The sequence below is a fragment of the Scleropages formosus genome, chromosome 1 (assembly GCF_900964775.1).
Source record: "Scleropages formosus chromosome 1, fSclFor1.1, whole genome shotgun sequence".
Lineage (NCBI taxonomy): Eukaryota > Metazoa > Chordata > Actinopteri > Osteoglossiformes > Osteoglossidae > Scleropages > Scleropages formosus.
The window spans coordinates 34110297-34126599 of NC_041806.1; the positions used below are offsets into that span (position 1 = coordinate 34110297).

At 42.6% G+C, this 16303-nt stretch overlaps 1 protein-coding gene across 4 annotated transcripts in view; it reads right to left on the minus strand.

Annotated features, from left to right (window-relative positions):
• Nucleotides 1-596: 596 nt before the first annotated feature.
• The window catches only part of efr3bb (EFR3 homolog Bb (S. cerevisiae)), a 29312-nt gene continuing 13605 nt past the window's right edge, over nucleotides 597-16303 (minus strand). For all 4 annotated transcript variants that reach the window (XM_018735297.1, XM_018735296.1, XM_018735298.1 and 1 more), the window contains 21 exons: nucleotides 14851-14978; nucleotides 13877-14027; nucleotides 11537-11658; nucleotides 11280-11429; nucleotides 9688-9828; nucleotides 8925-9003; nucleotides 8672-8807; nucleotides 7513-7674; nucleotides 7079-7190; nucleotides 6001-6052; nucleotides 5669-5841; nucleotides 5142-5217; nucleotides 4738-4899; nucleotides 4506-4637; nucleotides 4349-4416; nucleotides 2897-3024; nucleotides 2696-2787; nucleotides 2558-2606; nucleotides 1907-2013; nucleotides 1774-1823; nucleotides 597-1309 (listed from right to left, as the gene is read on the minus strand). In XM_018735297.1, the coding sequence (XP_018590813.1) occupies nucleotides 1204-1309; nucleotides 1774-1823; nucleotides 1907-2013; nucleotides 2558-2606; nucleotides 2696-2787; nucleotides 2897-3024; nucleotides 4349-4416; nucleotides 4506-4637; nucleotides 4738-4899; nucleotides 5142-5217; nucleotides 5669-5841; nucleotides 6001-6052; nucleotides 7079-7190; nucleotides 7513-7674; nucleotides 8672-8807; nucleotides 8925-9003; nucleotides 9688-9828; nucleotides 11280-11429; nucleotides 11537-11658; nucleotides 13877-14027; nucleotides 14851-14978 (2376 nt within the window). In that variant the 3' untranslated portion in view covers nucleotides 597-1203. The remainder of the gene's footprint in view (nucleotides 1310-1773; nucleotides 1824-1906; nucleotides 2014-2557; nucleotides 2607-2695; nucleotides 2788-2896; nucleotides 3025-4348; nucleotides 4417-4505; nucleotides 4638-4737; nucleotides 4900-5141; nucleotides 5218-5668; nucleotides 5842-6000; nucleotides 6053-7078; nucleotides 7191-7512; nucleotides 7675-8671; nucleotides 8808-8924; nucleotides 9004-9687; nucleotides 9829-11279; nucleotides 11430-11536; nucleotides 11659-13876; nucleotides 14028-14850; nucleotides 14979-16303) is intronic.

Genomic DNA, 16303 nt, shown 5'->3' on the forward strand with positions numbered 1-16303 from the left:
TAAGCTTATATAATGACATATGCTCACGTAGTGCTAATTAGTAAAATTCTGACACTTCCAGACTGCGGGATAGTCGCATGTAGGAGAACAATCTTAACAGTGATCGCTCTCATTCACAGAAACCACTCTTTTTTTCTAGGCTTGCAAGACTGGAAATGCTCATCCAGTTCAAACATTTTTTGCATTTGCCCTGAAAACCACAGTTTAAAAAAAAAAAAAAAAAAAAAAAAAAAAACAGAAACAAAAAAGTATGCATCTTTCAGTGACTATTGCAGTTTCACACGCCAACACCATATGACTGACCAAACACAAAAACTGAACAAGCCAGTCTCTGCAACACTAACGGGAGTTTGACTGCTGCCTCAGCTCGTTAAGAGTTCATTTCGGTTTCCGAAACCAGTGCAGTCTCTGAATACAGACATTTCACTTTAAATCCTTGTTTTTCCCCAATTCACTGTTGTGGCTGTCATGCACTACATAACAATTGCCTTAGAGAAGTTCTTTTCACTGGCTCTTATGCTTTTCACTCAAGAGCATAATGGAGTGTTATTTTGCATCTAAAAGCTTCAAATGATAATAAGAAATGGCTGAAGATAATTATAAAATATAAAAAAGTGTAAAATTTAAAAAACAAATATTGTTTTTAGTTTCTCTGATTTTGGCTGTTGCTTCATAGTTTTGTTTACCTTTACATCTAGAGGTAATTAACTGCAATGACAACATTTAGCATTTGTACTACAAGACATCAATTACGGACATAATGAATACAAAAAACTGTGGGCTGGATCACCTACTCCATAATCACACGCACTTAGCAGAAGACCGTATCAGTGCCCCATGCCACTGGTGATGCAGTGATGGAGCTCAACATTCTTGCTACAATGAAATAGCTGGCTGACAAAATGGATGGAAGTGGGGGGCCCAAAACACCCCAGGGTTCTCCTGCTGAACACAACTTGAATCCCTTCTGGGATGAGATGTGTCCCCCTGGAGAACATCACAGTCATCTCTTAACTTCTCTTCATTTCCCCTTCCAGGGTTGAAGGGCAGACAAAGGGGCACTGGAGGCTGAGAATCACACTGCAGGGCTTTCACAGTGAGGACGAGGGCTGAGCCCTGTCAAAGAGAGGCAAGAGAAGGACTTGGGTGGAGCCACTCAGCCTCCTCTACCACTGGCCCCCCAGCGCCTCTCAGTTGCCCCTGCTAGTACACACAGAGGTCAGGGAATTTCATCTCGTACACAGGCACTGAGCGACTCTGAGTCTGGCCATAGCCTGCGGTGATGGTGCCGGAAGGGCTGGGTGGCGGCCTGGAAAGGGGAGTTGACAACAGTTAGTCCACTCACTTGTCACAGTGTGTACAACATATTGCTTTACTCCAAAATGTAGCAGGAACTTTGCAGCAGAATCTTCACCTAACAGAACCAACTCCTGGATCCTTGAACAACTGTAGTAACCATTCTTGATTTTACATTTACATTTATTCATTTAGCTGACGCTTTTCGCCAAAATGACAAAGTATAAATCTACCTACAGTTATTTACTAATTTATACAGATGCATACTTTTACTGGAGCAATTCAGGGTAAGTACTTTGCTCAAGGGTACTACAGAGAGAGGTGACATTGGAACCTACAACCTTTGGGGCCAAGGGCAGCAGCTCTAACCACTATACTAACAGCTGCCACCATCTGATATCTACAAACTTCCCATAACCTACAGCGTGAGTAGCTACTCCATGGAATGTAGCTATCTAATTAGAAAATACCACCTACCTGATGGTTATCTCAAAGATCTGATTGAGTTTGCTTTGCAGTAGTGTGGCCTGGAAGAAATGTGCATGTTTTTTAGATTTCATCAAACTCAGGTAGCCTTTAGATCCTATGGTCAGTTCAGACTAGCACTTACCCGAGCACCACAGTGTGCAGCTATTTCTTCAAAAGGGGCCTTCTGGAACTTCTCCACAACCTGCCTTCTGCGTTCCCTTTCCTGCTCCTCCATACCAACACTGTCCACTAAAAGGCAGAAACAAAAGAGCTCAGAGCATGAAATCCAAACAGCAAGAAGCAACTGTACTCAAAAGCAGCACTTATCACCTCAAAAATTTTCCTTCCCAGGCAAATGTGTAATAAACTATAGGCAAATACTGTTCATGTGAAGAAAATTACTTCATTTTTAACTACAACCCCATTTCCCCATAGTTCTATTTCATTTCTTGCTCTCTAAACAGGATCAACATAAAGCTTTGAGAAGATAATAAGAATAATGAAATTACACAGCTTCAGTTGTGCTTCACAAACAGTTGAACACCCAAACACTCAGCTAAAAAGAATGTCACTTATGAAAAAGAAACTTTATTAAATTTCCCAGGAGGAAATTTACTTTGGTTTCAGCAACATACAAAGTACAATACAAATACATATACACAAAACATAAATGTACATACATACACACACATTAAGCAACCAAACACATAAATGAGCAAAAAATACATTAGCAAGTAAAAGAAAAATATAAATATATAAATACATAAATAGATGATAAATAAATATCACGTACCAATAGCATTTTTCAGAGTTTCAAATGTGATCTCTTCAGCTGGAGTTCTCTGCAAACAGAGGGAAATGAAGGTTATTTTCTTTCATTTCATTCTTACCCTGATGCATAGGAGAGACAGTCCATCTAAATGAGACAGACCTCCTCTTTTTCAGGGCTGTTCCGGGACTCCACCTCCACCTGCAGGGAGATAGTTTCCCCAATGCTCTTTCTCTTGGACAGGCGATCTTCATCTGAGTGGATAAAAAAAAAAAAAAAAAGTGAAAGAAAAATGTGGCGCTGCAAAAGTGGAAGACAGTATCCAGGATGCCTGATGTGGAGGGGCAGAAGGGGTCTCCACACCTGTAGGTAATGGAACGTATGGAGTGGCCAGTCGATCTGTGTTGTAGCCGCTGCCACCCAAAACTTCAGTGATTTTAGACTGAAGAAACAGTACGTGACCCTCCAGCTTCTCCAGGGTTTTGGGAATTCTGAGGGAGAGATGGCGTAGATACTCTGTTATCCAGACATGAAGATTTACTACCCATCATCCCTGAATCCACACACCATCCACAGTCATCCATACTTTGGGTTCCACAACTACACCAGATGGACTATTTTAAACTTCACATGGATGCAGCTGCTAAGGACGATAGGAATAGATGCCACATCAGTGACCTGTTTAGCATTTACATTCAGTTTCACATTTCACTGCACTCTAAAGAAGCAAATAAAGTAGTAAATTTTTTGAAAAGGAGTTGGTGAAAGTTGAAATGAAGTTAGGCGGAAAGCACGTACCCTTTGAGTGTACAGTTGAAAGTGTTGCATCACACTGAACAAGATGAAAGAAACTAAGGTATTTGTCTCCTATGGGTTTATCAAGGTCAATAATGTGAACTATTTCACAAGGAACACAATACAATTGTTCAATGTACCTGGGTATGCCCGAGATCAGATTATTAGTTTTCTCTGTTAGAAGTAACTGGAGATGTCCATTATCTGGTTTCTCACTTTAAGGACAGATTTTCAGTGATGAATCATGTTTGGATATCAGGGTCTGGTTGTATAGGAATGTTGTAAACCACTGTCATAGTTGTCATAATATTTTGCACAGAGTATGTGCTCATTTGTAGCTCCTGAGTTAATTTTAAAATGTCCACACATATCATGCAGAAGACTGCACAGAATTTACAAAAACCTGATTTGGTCTGACAGGTTAAGACAGCAGAAGAATGGTTTTCTATCGGGGCACAGTTACAGCCAAAAACAGTAGAAGGAAAAAAATAATCTAAATTTAACATGCAATTTGTTTGATTCATACAATCAAACAAATCTCTAAAGGACTACACTTTTAATGAAGTTAACATGAGGTGTTAACTGCAAACATATTTTTCTCTAGTGGAAAATATCTCTTCTTTATTGTGTGTTGACAAAAAAAAATACTACATTTGATCATATACGACAGCGTTATTTGAAAGACTTTATACTGTTTTTTCTTCTATTTCTTGTTTTACGCTAGTTTGAAACAGTTTTACAAATCTGACTGAGAAACAAGAGGCTTGCAACAAAAAGTGTGACAATCACTGTATCAATACTCAAGAATACATAAAGCAACAAAAGCTTATGCAAACCAAAGGAAAAAATCTAATATCAGATCGTCCTGAAATACCTACGACAGAAAAGACTGCTGCTTTTAGTTTCAAAGCAGACTGGAAACGTCTACTCAAACTGCTACAGTTGAGGTATTTGCGGACAGATAAAACAGATTGTTGAGTAAACAAACTGACTGCTCATGAAGGCTTCTGACATGCTGACCTGGGGCTTTCTATAAACACATCTTCAGGCAGTAAGAAAGGAACTTCTTTCTGTCGCATCTCAATCACCTGAGGGAAAGAAACAGATTTATGAAGGGCTGGCAAAGCCACACCGCCCTGTCTTTCCCTCACTGCATAACGGACAGTGCAGCGCTGACCTCTTGTACATGCTGGCAGAAGGCGGGCACGGTGGTCAACTGGCAGATGAGGTTCAGGTAGGAGGCAGAAAGGGCGTGGATGGCACAGCGGTTGTATATGGGGAGCGTCTCCTCATTGGCCAGGGCCAGATCCTGTTGCATTGAGGAAAGCGAATGAGGAAATAAGAAGCAGAGTCAGAAAGTGATGGGCACCAGGTGACAGAGCCACCCGGGAGCACAGAGGAGCACCCACCTGCAGTGCCAGGGCCAGGCGGATGAGGTCCACCACCACCTCCTCATTGGCTAGCTCAATGCTCAGGAGTGCCAGCAACGCATAAAGGGCCTCAAAGTGCGGCTGGCTGCTGCTCTCCTCCTTGCAGGCCAGGAAAATGTGCCGGTACAGTTGCTGGGCATGCTACAGCAGGAACAGAAACAAGAGCATGTTGGGAAAGTAAGAGGAGGAAAAACTCAGAGCATGCCAGCTGAAACACCCATAGCAGCTTTTTTCTGAGAATCGGGGGGAAAAAAAAAAGAAAGACTGGAACAATTTGTCCCTTAACATATCACCACCTGACAGAGTAATTGCTGTTTTAAGTGACTTTGGGTTAGCCTGTATAGGGTATCCTGACAACCCAAGGACTGCAAGTGACAGCGCACCTTTTTCATGAAGAGATTATCCTGTCGGGAGCACTTGTCCACTTTCAATTTCAGAACTGCGATGTCAGAGATTATGCTGCAGAAAAGGAGCAGAAGGATTCCATGGGAAACTAATAGTGAAACATTGTCACATTTAAACCTATTACAGCATTTTTATGAAGAACATCAAAATGATCTTTACATGTTGATCACTTGTGGAATCGAAAAGAGTCTTCTCCGTGTTGTTTTACTTACAGTATGTCTATTTCTGCCTACAGAAAAAACACTTTTGCATAGAAAAATCCTAAACCGTCTTATATATTTGACATATAACACTGTTGGCAAAATAAAAGCTGCCGTGCTCTTCACTATCTCAAAAAGATAAGCGTCCCACAACTGAAGATATTCAAAAGCCAGAGAATGAGAAATAAAAATGTTAAGCGAAAATAAAAACAACAAAATAAATTTTCAAAAAGTAATAAAAAATAAATAAAATTGTACTTAAGGCAGTGTAATAGACAGAGGACAGAAACCACACACACACCGACCTGATGGAAGTGAACTTGGGCCAGTTGTCATGCCGATCGATGAGGCTGACCAAGATTTCCAGGACCAGCAGCCGGATTTCTGCATCTTCCATCAGAGTGAAGGCCAGAAGAGGGTCCAGGAAGGAGCTTGGCAGCGCCGTTAGCATGTTGGTGGTCTGGAATCCTGTAGTGACCTGGGCCAGGCAAGGAGAATATGGAACAGAAATGAAAGCAACGGCAGGAAGTTCTTCCAATTTTGTAAAAATTACCTGCATTACAAACTAATGTAAGAACCAGTACCACTGAACGTTTAAAAACATTCTTTCTGAAAAGCAAACATCTCAGTGTCTCACCTGTAACAGTGACTTGAGTAGCATGACTTGAATCATCCGATTACCCTCCAACCTAGGGTCAGAATTGATCAGGGAGAGAGCAGTCAAGGAAAGGCTGAGGGAGAGCACTGTGACATTACGCACCAGCAAAACATGGTTTCCAAAGGTGAGCTTTGCAGGAAAAGAGACAGCTTCTGAGCAAAACAACTGTTTACTGTGTAAACAGACCACCTTTCTCTTGACAGGCATTTTACACTTAGTGTAAACTCAACTCAACAGCTTGCCAGCACCTTATTCCAGCCTCTCTCTAGGCTGCTGTTGACCTTTCAAAATGTCTACTGTGACAAAATTTTCTGAGAAACAAAACGAAAACCTCACTGGGATACTTAAAAGCTGTACCTGGTGCCAGAAATTCCAGCAAGAGTGACATAAAAAGCCAGATCATTTCAAATAAATACTGCCTTTTACAGGATCAGTCAAATGAGACCTTCCTTTAGTATCGCATTCACTGAAAGAATCTGCATTTGAAAACGGTATGCATACTGACAGTGCATGAGGACAGTGGCTCATCCTCCTTGAGAAAAAAAAAATCAGGACCTCAAAGTGCACCCTTCAGACCCTGTGTTCTGCAAAAATCCAGGTATCTTTAAAGTTGACACTCAAGCTCACTTCTGAGAGTAACTGCTTCTTCCAGTAAACAAATTTGCATTTACATTCACATTTATTTGCTAAGCAAGCACTTTCCTCCAAAGTGACACACATCTTAGAAGAGGAAAAAGTCCATTTCACAACAGCCAAAGAGCTGCAGACATGACTGTGAAAGTGGACTCAGTTTGTCCATTACTACTGTTTTTGTTGGTGCACCTTTCACAAGTAGCAATTTTAGAATTGATTGAACAGAACTGAAAAGAATAGAAAGGTGATCATGGCAGATTGTGTGATACAAACCTTTAGAACACAAAAGCAATGGTACAGTAATGGTTTGAAATAAACGCATGTGGTAGCTAAGTCAGAGGCGAACATGTGTGCTCTGAGGAGCCAAGGCCCCTCCTCCTGAGATTAACATGGTGTCCATCTGTAGCCAGGCTAGTCGACCTACCCAGACTTTTCTGATGCCAATACAGGGTGCATCCCAGGCACAGGGATCTTGCCCATGATGAACAGCATGACTTCTGAGCGCTGGTACGTGGGCAGCGTGTTGGCAAACGAGCCTGTTGGCATGGCGAGAGCGGTTGCAGATTGATACAAATCGGGGGGTGGTGGCAGAATTATTCAAAACAGCACATAAGCTCTACACTTGATAGCAACAAACAACATAGTGGCATGACAAAAAGTTCAAATACATTATAACTGTTTAAACAAACTTAACCACATATTAGAAGACAAAGGAACTTACATGAATAATGAGTGAAGGATAAGCCCATTTTTACAAGAGAACTTCACACAGAGACACACTTGAAACACATACAAATTAGGAACAAACTCAACAACAAAATAAACAAACTGCCTATCCATCTTCAAAACCTTCCCTACCGATAGTTTTGATGACAGCTTCCTGAAGTTGCCTCTCCTCGTGTTCCTTGATGATCTTGGAGCCTATGTTCCCACAGGAGTCGTAGGAGCCCGTGAGTTCATAGTCCACACTGAGACGCAGTTGCCTCAGCAGGGTGTTGAACACCTCCAGCACTGTGGGGCCTAGGGAAGCAAGAAAGAGCAGACACATAGTGAGCTGGGAGACATGGGCTTTCAAAGAAAGACAGAGAGCAACTGGGATAGAAAGGCATACAAAGAGGGAACAACAGCTATTGTGACAGCAGGGGTTAACTAAAGAAGTATATTCAGGAAGATTGGTCTAGCTGCACTCTTCCAAGGAGAGAAACCCAAGATCATTTCTACCAACAGCCAACAGGCTCTAGAAGAGTCCTCAGACTGTCAGGATGGTACTTATGGACAGTGGTGCTGAACTGACATTTCAGTTACTTTACGAACTCGTTTTCTTATTGTTAATTTTTCCTGTGTTAGTGTTATGTCCTTTCTGTAATCATTTGTGTGTTGTCACATGTATGTTTTTGTCACTAACTGTTCTGTGTACACCACTGTAGCCCTGTGCAGTATCCCGCAGGGATCAATAATGAGTCTATCAGTGATAGAAAAAATGAAGAACTACACTTGTACAAACATTAAGTGTGACACGCAGAAGCCCATTAAACATTCCTGTGTTGGGCAATCACCCTCTAGTGGTCAGTTCTTGAAAATCATCCATCTATTCATCGAATTTTAATAACCCTTTAATAAGTCCTGAGCAGGGTTGCGGTAAACCGGAGTCTCCCCCAGAAGCAGTGGGTGCAAGGGTGACGGGGGTACATACTGGCCAGTCCATCAGAGGGTAGCCACAGATGTACACAGTCACTCACCCATTTACACACTACAAGAAATTTTGCATCACCAGTGCACCTGAACCACATATATTGGACTGTGGGAGGAAACTGGAGCAGTCAGAGGACACCCACAAAGACATGGGGAGAAAATGCAAACTCTGCACAGACTGAGCATGGATTGAACCCAGGTTCTCGTGCACACACCCGGGCACTGTAAAGCGGCAGCACTACTTGCTACTGCACCACCAGCAAAATGTGAGGGAAAGAACATGAGATTCGGCCTCTTAATGCCAAAGAAGGGACAGCTGACTCACCGACGGAACCACTGGCTGCTATGGCAGCTGCCTCCAACAGCACCTCCACTATTCCAGCCCTCACTGTGGCTGAGTTCTTGCTGTTGGCATCCAGGTGACTCAAGAGCTGCTGGATGACCAGGTGCGAGTGTTGGGACTGCCCAGAACAGTGTGTGGTGGGAACAAAAAGAAAGAACTCAGTGGGACGACATTACTGCAGTGAAATAAATATCAGTTTGCATCTATAGTATGCTGTAAAAAAGACATGAAGTACCTGGATAGAATACATGATGATCTTGAAGCAGCGAACGGCGAAGGTCTTGCTCTCCCAAAGTGAGTGATTATCCAGATGCCTTTAAACCACAAAGAGAGGTGGAGGAGCCAGCATTAATGCTCTTCTGACACATACGGCTAGAGAGAGACGAATTGAAACAGAAAGAACAAGCATTCTTTCACATTGTATTTTAAATTTTGAGGACCAAACCAACCCTTGAGAAAGAAAGCATATCATCTGTGATGAATGTCACTACAAGATCGTGGAACACATGGTTATACCATGAACGTTCAGGCAGGACAGCCCAGCCCTCCCAGTGAGAACAAGTATGAAAAGATCCATCAGGGCAGACAGCAGACATGACAAACTCACCCAAGCCTTGAAAAGACGAATGCTGCTTTCAGTTACTTTACCAACTCAGGTTTTAGAATTCTGGCAGCACAGTTTGTCACTTGTGATTGATTCGGGGCTGTGTTTTCCCCCCGATACCGCTGACACACAGACAGGGAAAACTAATGGAAACAGTATGCACTTCAGGTCAATTTTACTGAAATCAGTAGAACACCGAAATTACCTTTTCCACCTAGCGCAATTATAGCTTGTCAGGGAAAGGAGGATAAACTGTCACCTCGCATCAAGAAAATAAAAACATGTGGTGGATCCTGAGCAAAGAAGCAGGAAAATGAGCCGGAAACGTGCAACCGACGGCCAGGCCAAAGCTTTGCCTCTGTCCTCAACTCCACCCCTTCCCTCACCCACTCACGTGAGCACGGGTGTGACGGCGTTCTTGATGTTGCCATAGGCAGCACGTCCCAGCAGCTCCCGGAAACAGCGCTCCGTCAGCTCGGCCGGGCTCTCCTTCTCCTTCTCCCTCTCAGAGGCCTGTAGCGGTGATGGCGAGCGGCTGTGGGGGGGGAAACGCAGGGTGGCAGTAACAGACATTCAGCTAGGCCTCACTTTAGGCCCCCCAGCTATGGCACCACAACATCCATAAAGCAAAGTCTCGCTTTCTTCTTTTGTTCTCATGCATTGTTAAAATCCACAGCTTTGTTCCCTTCTGTGTAACTTTGAATTATTCACTGTCTAAACCATTCTGTCTTTAGCCCATGTGACCCCATCCCTCTGTATGACATGCAAGTTCTCCAGTAGCAGATATTTTATGCTTTTCATAGCTCATTCGTAGAGCAGTATAACTCATTTTGTCATAAAACACTAATTCACATCAGCATAAAGTAAATGAAGCAGCCCACTACATTCACAATGGAGAAGTGACTCATGTCGAGTGTCACTGCAGTAAGGCAGCGATGTGTTTTCACACTCCTTATTCTACCAGTCCCATAAACACGAATACATACATGTAGGCAGTGCTACTCAGGTAAAGATCTGAAGTTACACAGTAGATTTGTACCCAGAAGCTCCGAATTCCAAACGAGTATCATTCTCAAAGATGCCACGTAGGTAATAGTCAGCATGAGGGCCATTCAGATGAACGTTGTTACTATCCACTGTATTTGCCATTAGAAACATTTTAATAAACCACTTTCAGCAAACTTCTAGCACAGCTGCCTCAGAGCATGGCTGTCAGTTACCCACACCGACATTTTAATTCACTTTTATTGCCTTTTAAAGTGGAGGTACATACCGCATGTGCTGCTAAAAGAAACAGAGATCGTTTATGCATGTGAACACACTGGCTAAAAGAGTGAAGGCAGCACTACGACTACAGTAGGTAGTATTACAGTAAAGGACAGAGACTAGCAGACCAGTTGTAGGTGGGGCATCATCCTTAAAACTTTTGAGCTGGGTAATTACCCTAACATGTTCCCGTGAAATAAAGGGAGTAAATGTGGATAAAGAATCTGCATAACAACATGACTTAAAATTATAAGTGCTCTTGTTCTGTGATGGACTGGTGTCCCAGTCAAGGTGTACTCTGCCTATCCTAGAGCACTATGCTTCCAGAATAGGCTCAAGACTACTGCAACCCCGCCATGGATTACCTGATATTAACAGCGAGTAAGTGCTCATTAACATAATGCGAGAAAAGTGTTTGTGTGTGTCCTCGTCCTGAAGTGTTACCATGCCATCGCTGCCTTCCATTGGACATCTGTTGTTTTGTATGCACAGCAAAGAGAAACACAGAACTCTCTTTTTTTTTTTTTACTTGATAATGCAGGGTGAGGGAGGGAGACAGAGGTCTCATGTTGTAGGTGGCGAAGCGTGAGGTTTGTGGGCGTCAGAACAGTGGGGAGAGATGCAGGTGTCTACAGCTCCTTCCTGTGAGCTCACAGCACGTTGCTGCTGAAGAAGGAGTGGGCCTGCAGGGCATGCTGGGATTGAGGCAACAAAGCTGACCTCTCAGTGCCCTCGCCTTGCTGAAGGTTGAATAGCAGAGAGGGCACAATCTTGTCCATGTGCTGCGGGTCCCAGATATTGGCCTGGAGCTCATCGTTCACCGTCTTTCGCACCACACCCTGCAGGCCCTTGATGCCTGCCATACGGATCCTAAAGAAGAGCGACGAGGCAGATAATGAATGCAAAACAGATCATTCTGAGGAGTTCACTGCCTGCTGAGACACCCCACCCACACCGCAATGCCATTGCCTCCTCACTTTGTGCGGATATCCGGGTCTTCGTAGCTCGAGTGGCACATCTCACTGAAGCGGGAGACAAAGAAGTCGTAGCTGCGATGGTAAGAAGGTGTGTCCTCCTCAATATTGGCAAACTTCACAAACTGCAAAAACAAGTGCCAGCATGGTCCTTTAAGTCACCTAACAAGATCACCCACACAAAGCTTTAATGTCAACATTTAACCTTTATAAAGCTGCTCTGTGGCCAAAGCATAGCTTCGGCCTGTCTTCAAAAGAACCTTTTATTTAGTTTCAGCATATTAAACGCAAATACATGCAAAAAAAAAAAAACAAAACAAAAAAAAACAAACACCTTCCTTGTGTTCTCAGAGTGGAAGAGTTTCTCCTAAAGCTGGGCTCACACAATAAATATTCAATTAGAAAGCTAATTAAACCACATGAAATGTTTCAATGAAGGAAAATGACTCCAGGCATCCAGAGCATACCAGACACAGGCCACTGAATAGGGCTGGATTTGCATAAAGACATTTATAAAATATTTATTCCAGGCTTCGTCAGGCATTGTTACAAATGACATCCCCGCAACATGTTGTTGTTTTAGCAGCAGATAAAACATCTGTTAGACACCTGAGCCAGACCAAATTTTACCAAACGGAGGAAGTCAAAGTGTTTCTTCATTGACAGGCGAAGCCGAATCTAATTCAAACAGAAAATGTGAAATACATACCACTCATAGGAGGAAATGTAGTGGAATATAAATAACTTGAAAGCCTTAAACCAAACAGTGCCCATGAGGGTCACAGGACTGAAATGAGTAATTTTCTTCAGTCACAAAAATACATGTCACAGTGGTTTGTGAGCCTAGTGCAGATGTGTACCAAAAGATCAAAGGTGTCTCTAACCTCAATTCCAAACTGTATTTCCTGTATTATGAGGCATCATTTTAAACCTCACTCTTTCTGTCCCAGATCTGCCCGTTTAATCTCTCTAATCTTCCTGTCCTCATATTTCAGTACCACTCAATGAACAGAATAGGGGAAACAGGCAGATGCGTAAGTCTAAACACACATCTAGCTCATCATGAGTGACTATTTCACTATAAAAGCGATCCTAAAAATGTAGTGTAACCTACCAGTTCCTTAAATTTCACAAATTTTTATGGATACAATAAGTAAATGTGAACATTTCTTTTTTTAAAAAAAAAAATAAATAAATAAATGAGCATCTATTAGTAAACAACCTTCTGGGCAACAAAGACACAAATTTACCTTAGAATTTGAAGTACGGAAGGGAGAAAAAAAAAAAAAAAAAAAAAAACACAAATATCACCCTTTGAAATACACATTTGTCCCATAATTTAGAGCAATTCATTCACAGAAGTCAACAAGCATATGAGACTCATGTGACACTCAAAGAAATTATTTTTAATTATTTGCAGTGCTAAAACCAGGGAGACAGGCTCTGCTAATGAGCACTGCGTTGCTCACAATGAATTTCCCAGGCCGTGCCTTGAGGGAGCTATATAATGAGGAACAGCACCCCCCTCCAAGCTCTCCATGTGCCATGCCAAGCAACTGAGGCTTACAGACAGACAGTTCACTGTAATTGGCCAAGAGAGGAATGAGGCAAGGTGTCACTGTGCAGCCTCAGAAATGGCTCCTCATTTGAGGGTAACAAGGTCCCCGCAGTGGGGAAGGGACTGGGCTGCTTCGCACCATGACTCAGGTGACTTGACGTCAGAGTCACAGAACTGCTGATCCCTGGTGGCCCACGCTAGAGTGCCTCTGTGAGCAAGGGACCAAAGCTCAGCATAAAAACAAAGCTCAACAAGTCGCCATTCATTTGTCATGAAAACACCTCAACAAGTCGCAATCGCGCTGCATAAAAGACTATGTTAATTTACCATTCACTTCGGGGGGAAAAACAGCTCAGCAAGTTGTTATAGCTGTCACTTATCTTTTTTTTTTTTTTTTTTAAACAGCAAACGGGAGGCTGACACAGTGATGTCAGAGGTGCGACTTCCTCTTGAAGTGGTTAAAAAAAATGTATCATCTTGCCAGCTGACCATTTCAATAAACATAAAATTCATAGTAATGATAAACCTATCACATTAATGCAGATTAATTGATTTGATAAATATATTCTAAATGCCCGTTGCAAATCATTTGTATCCCCAGATGTACAAAATGATAGCTGGTGGACAATCTAAAATGCATCGTGTGCCAAAAAAGCATTCCACACTTTCACAAAGGATGTCTGGAGATGCAAACTGTGAGAGCCAGGTGTAACTGGGGCACCTTGGAGAACGGGCGTTGAAAAGATCATGCATGAAATTACTGCAGATGGACTGGCAAGACTCACAGAGTTGGTGCCAAGGATCTGCAGGTTGGGCTTGTCAGCTTCCAACAGCTTGCGCACCATCTTTAGGAAGCTCTCCACAAACAGGTTGATGCTCTGACAGTGACAGGCCATCAACAACTGGTCCAGGGCCTCCATGGCAATGCACACATACCTGGAAGAGAGACAGGAAGAGAACTGCTAACCTGGTGCCTACCACAGATGAAATTAAAAACAATGGCAAGGTTTGAGGACTCTGGATCATTTCTTTTCTAACATAAAAAACATGCCATTGCTTGGGACTTCCACAAGTTGCATCAATCTGCTACGAGAAAGGATTCTTTGGGCAACACTGCTTGGAGATAACCCCTGCATGTTACCCATTATATGTATCTGCACACCCTGTTTTACTGAAAACACCTGAATGAGGAGGCGGAAATAAACAGACATGGAAAAAACAGAGGTGGAATAGTCTTTCAGGGCAAGAGAGAGGGTGATCTTTAAAAGCACTCACTTAACAGTTGTGAACATATGATCTCATGCAACACTTACTTTGCATTATAATCAAGTTCTGCCCTGCACCATTAGCTTTGTGTGAGCAATGACCAAGCGTTAATGCGCCATTCGATCTCCAGCTGAGTAATAATGGTCACCATGGCACTAGCGCTTGCTGTAAATCTGTTCATGTCACTATAATGACTGGCTGGGCTTAAACAAACACACCTGTCTCCTCCAGGCGCTCTTCAGCACACAAACTATTTAGACCTGGAGCAATTGAGATACTATAAAATGTGGAGACAACTGTGTTAATCCTTTACCAAGGAAGCAAAATGTTAGTTAGAATGCAGACAAAGTGTACACACTGTATCACCTACAGTAAAAACACCTTGATCTGTGTTCGTGATCATGTTCTATGTTCAAGTGTACATGTTCCTACACCCGTTCATTGGCCACTTCTCTCCTACCCTCCTGCACCACTGGATGTACACGACACTCACCCGTATCTGTGCCTGGCTACGTCTCGCGACAGCCTCTCAGATAGGTAGGCTCCGATGCGGTCCAACTTCTCTGGGGCCGACAGGGCATAAAAGGTCAGCTTCTCCATGTTGGCTTTCACCAGGCCGTCCTGGACACCGAAGGGGAGATAAATGAGGTTTTCATGGCTCACTGAAATTTAACTTCCAAAAATGGCTGTAATACCTGCCATTGAGACAGTGCGCAGCATAACATGTTGTACATAATTACAAAACAATTATGCATATCACATTACATAATGACAAACAGCAGAGTAAATGCTCTATAACATTAGAATTACTAGAACAAAATTTAAATAAGAACATCTCCCATTAAGAACTCCACATACAAGCACAAGACCTCAATCCATTATCTAAACTTTATGTTTGCTCCAAAGAAAAAACCTCTGGACATAGGAGGCCATATAGGAATCAGTCCTGAATTTGCTGAGAAAAACTGAAAGGGGGAATCCAAAGCGTGCACAGCTTGCCTTCATCTGTCACTGCATTTTGTCATTGGAACGATGGACATCGTGCGTCGTAAGATTTGCTGGGAGGATTACTGTGGTTGCCATCGTCGTCATTTCTGCTGTTTGTATCGCAGCCTAAATTAGGAATGGCCTACTTTCCCTAACATCTACTTCACGCTACATGTAAGAAATAGAGGTTCACTGGGGACCTTTCCTAACAGAACTCCATCTTCAAAATTAAACGTTTCTTCATCTATTTATAACCAATGTTCTGTAGCTATTTATATAAAAAAAAAAAAATTGCTTATTTAAATTAAGAGCAGCTGTTTTCCTCATTATACAACACTCACTTATACAAATGCTCCTGCATTTCTGCAGGTGAAGATATGCAAGTTTCCACATCAAACCAGTGAGAAGAGGTGCAGACTGATGTCTGAAAAACTTGTCGGATCAAGTCTTACAAGCAGAAAAAGGACCCACGTCACTCTCTCTACCTGCTCCCCAGGGTGTCATTCCCACGACACACTTTGCTAAACGCCTGGAGGACCGAGCAACAGAGAATTCGTTGGCATTTGGGAGCTTCATACAGAAAGAGGCAAACAAGCAAACTGTGATGGGGTTACTCCTCCTCTCATTCACACCCTCTTCTAAAATGACTGCTGCGTATCAAAAGGTTGCAGCCCTCTGAGCTCAGCCCTCCCAGATCGTATATTAGATATTAGAGAACTGGTCCAAAACACACCGTGAGTTTCATCTGCCTTGCACCAGACTCACAACCTCAGCTTATTCAGTTCATTTAAGCGCTTAAGGAAAACTAATAAAATACTATCAAAGGGTAAACATCCAAACAGCATATGACTGTTTAGTTAAAAATCCTGTTGTTAAGGTGCCTATCTTGTAGAAATATAAAAAATGAGTGGCAAAAGGACCACAGTGTGCACTAGGATGCAGGATTTGTGATAAAGTTG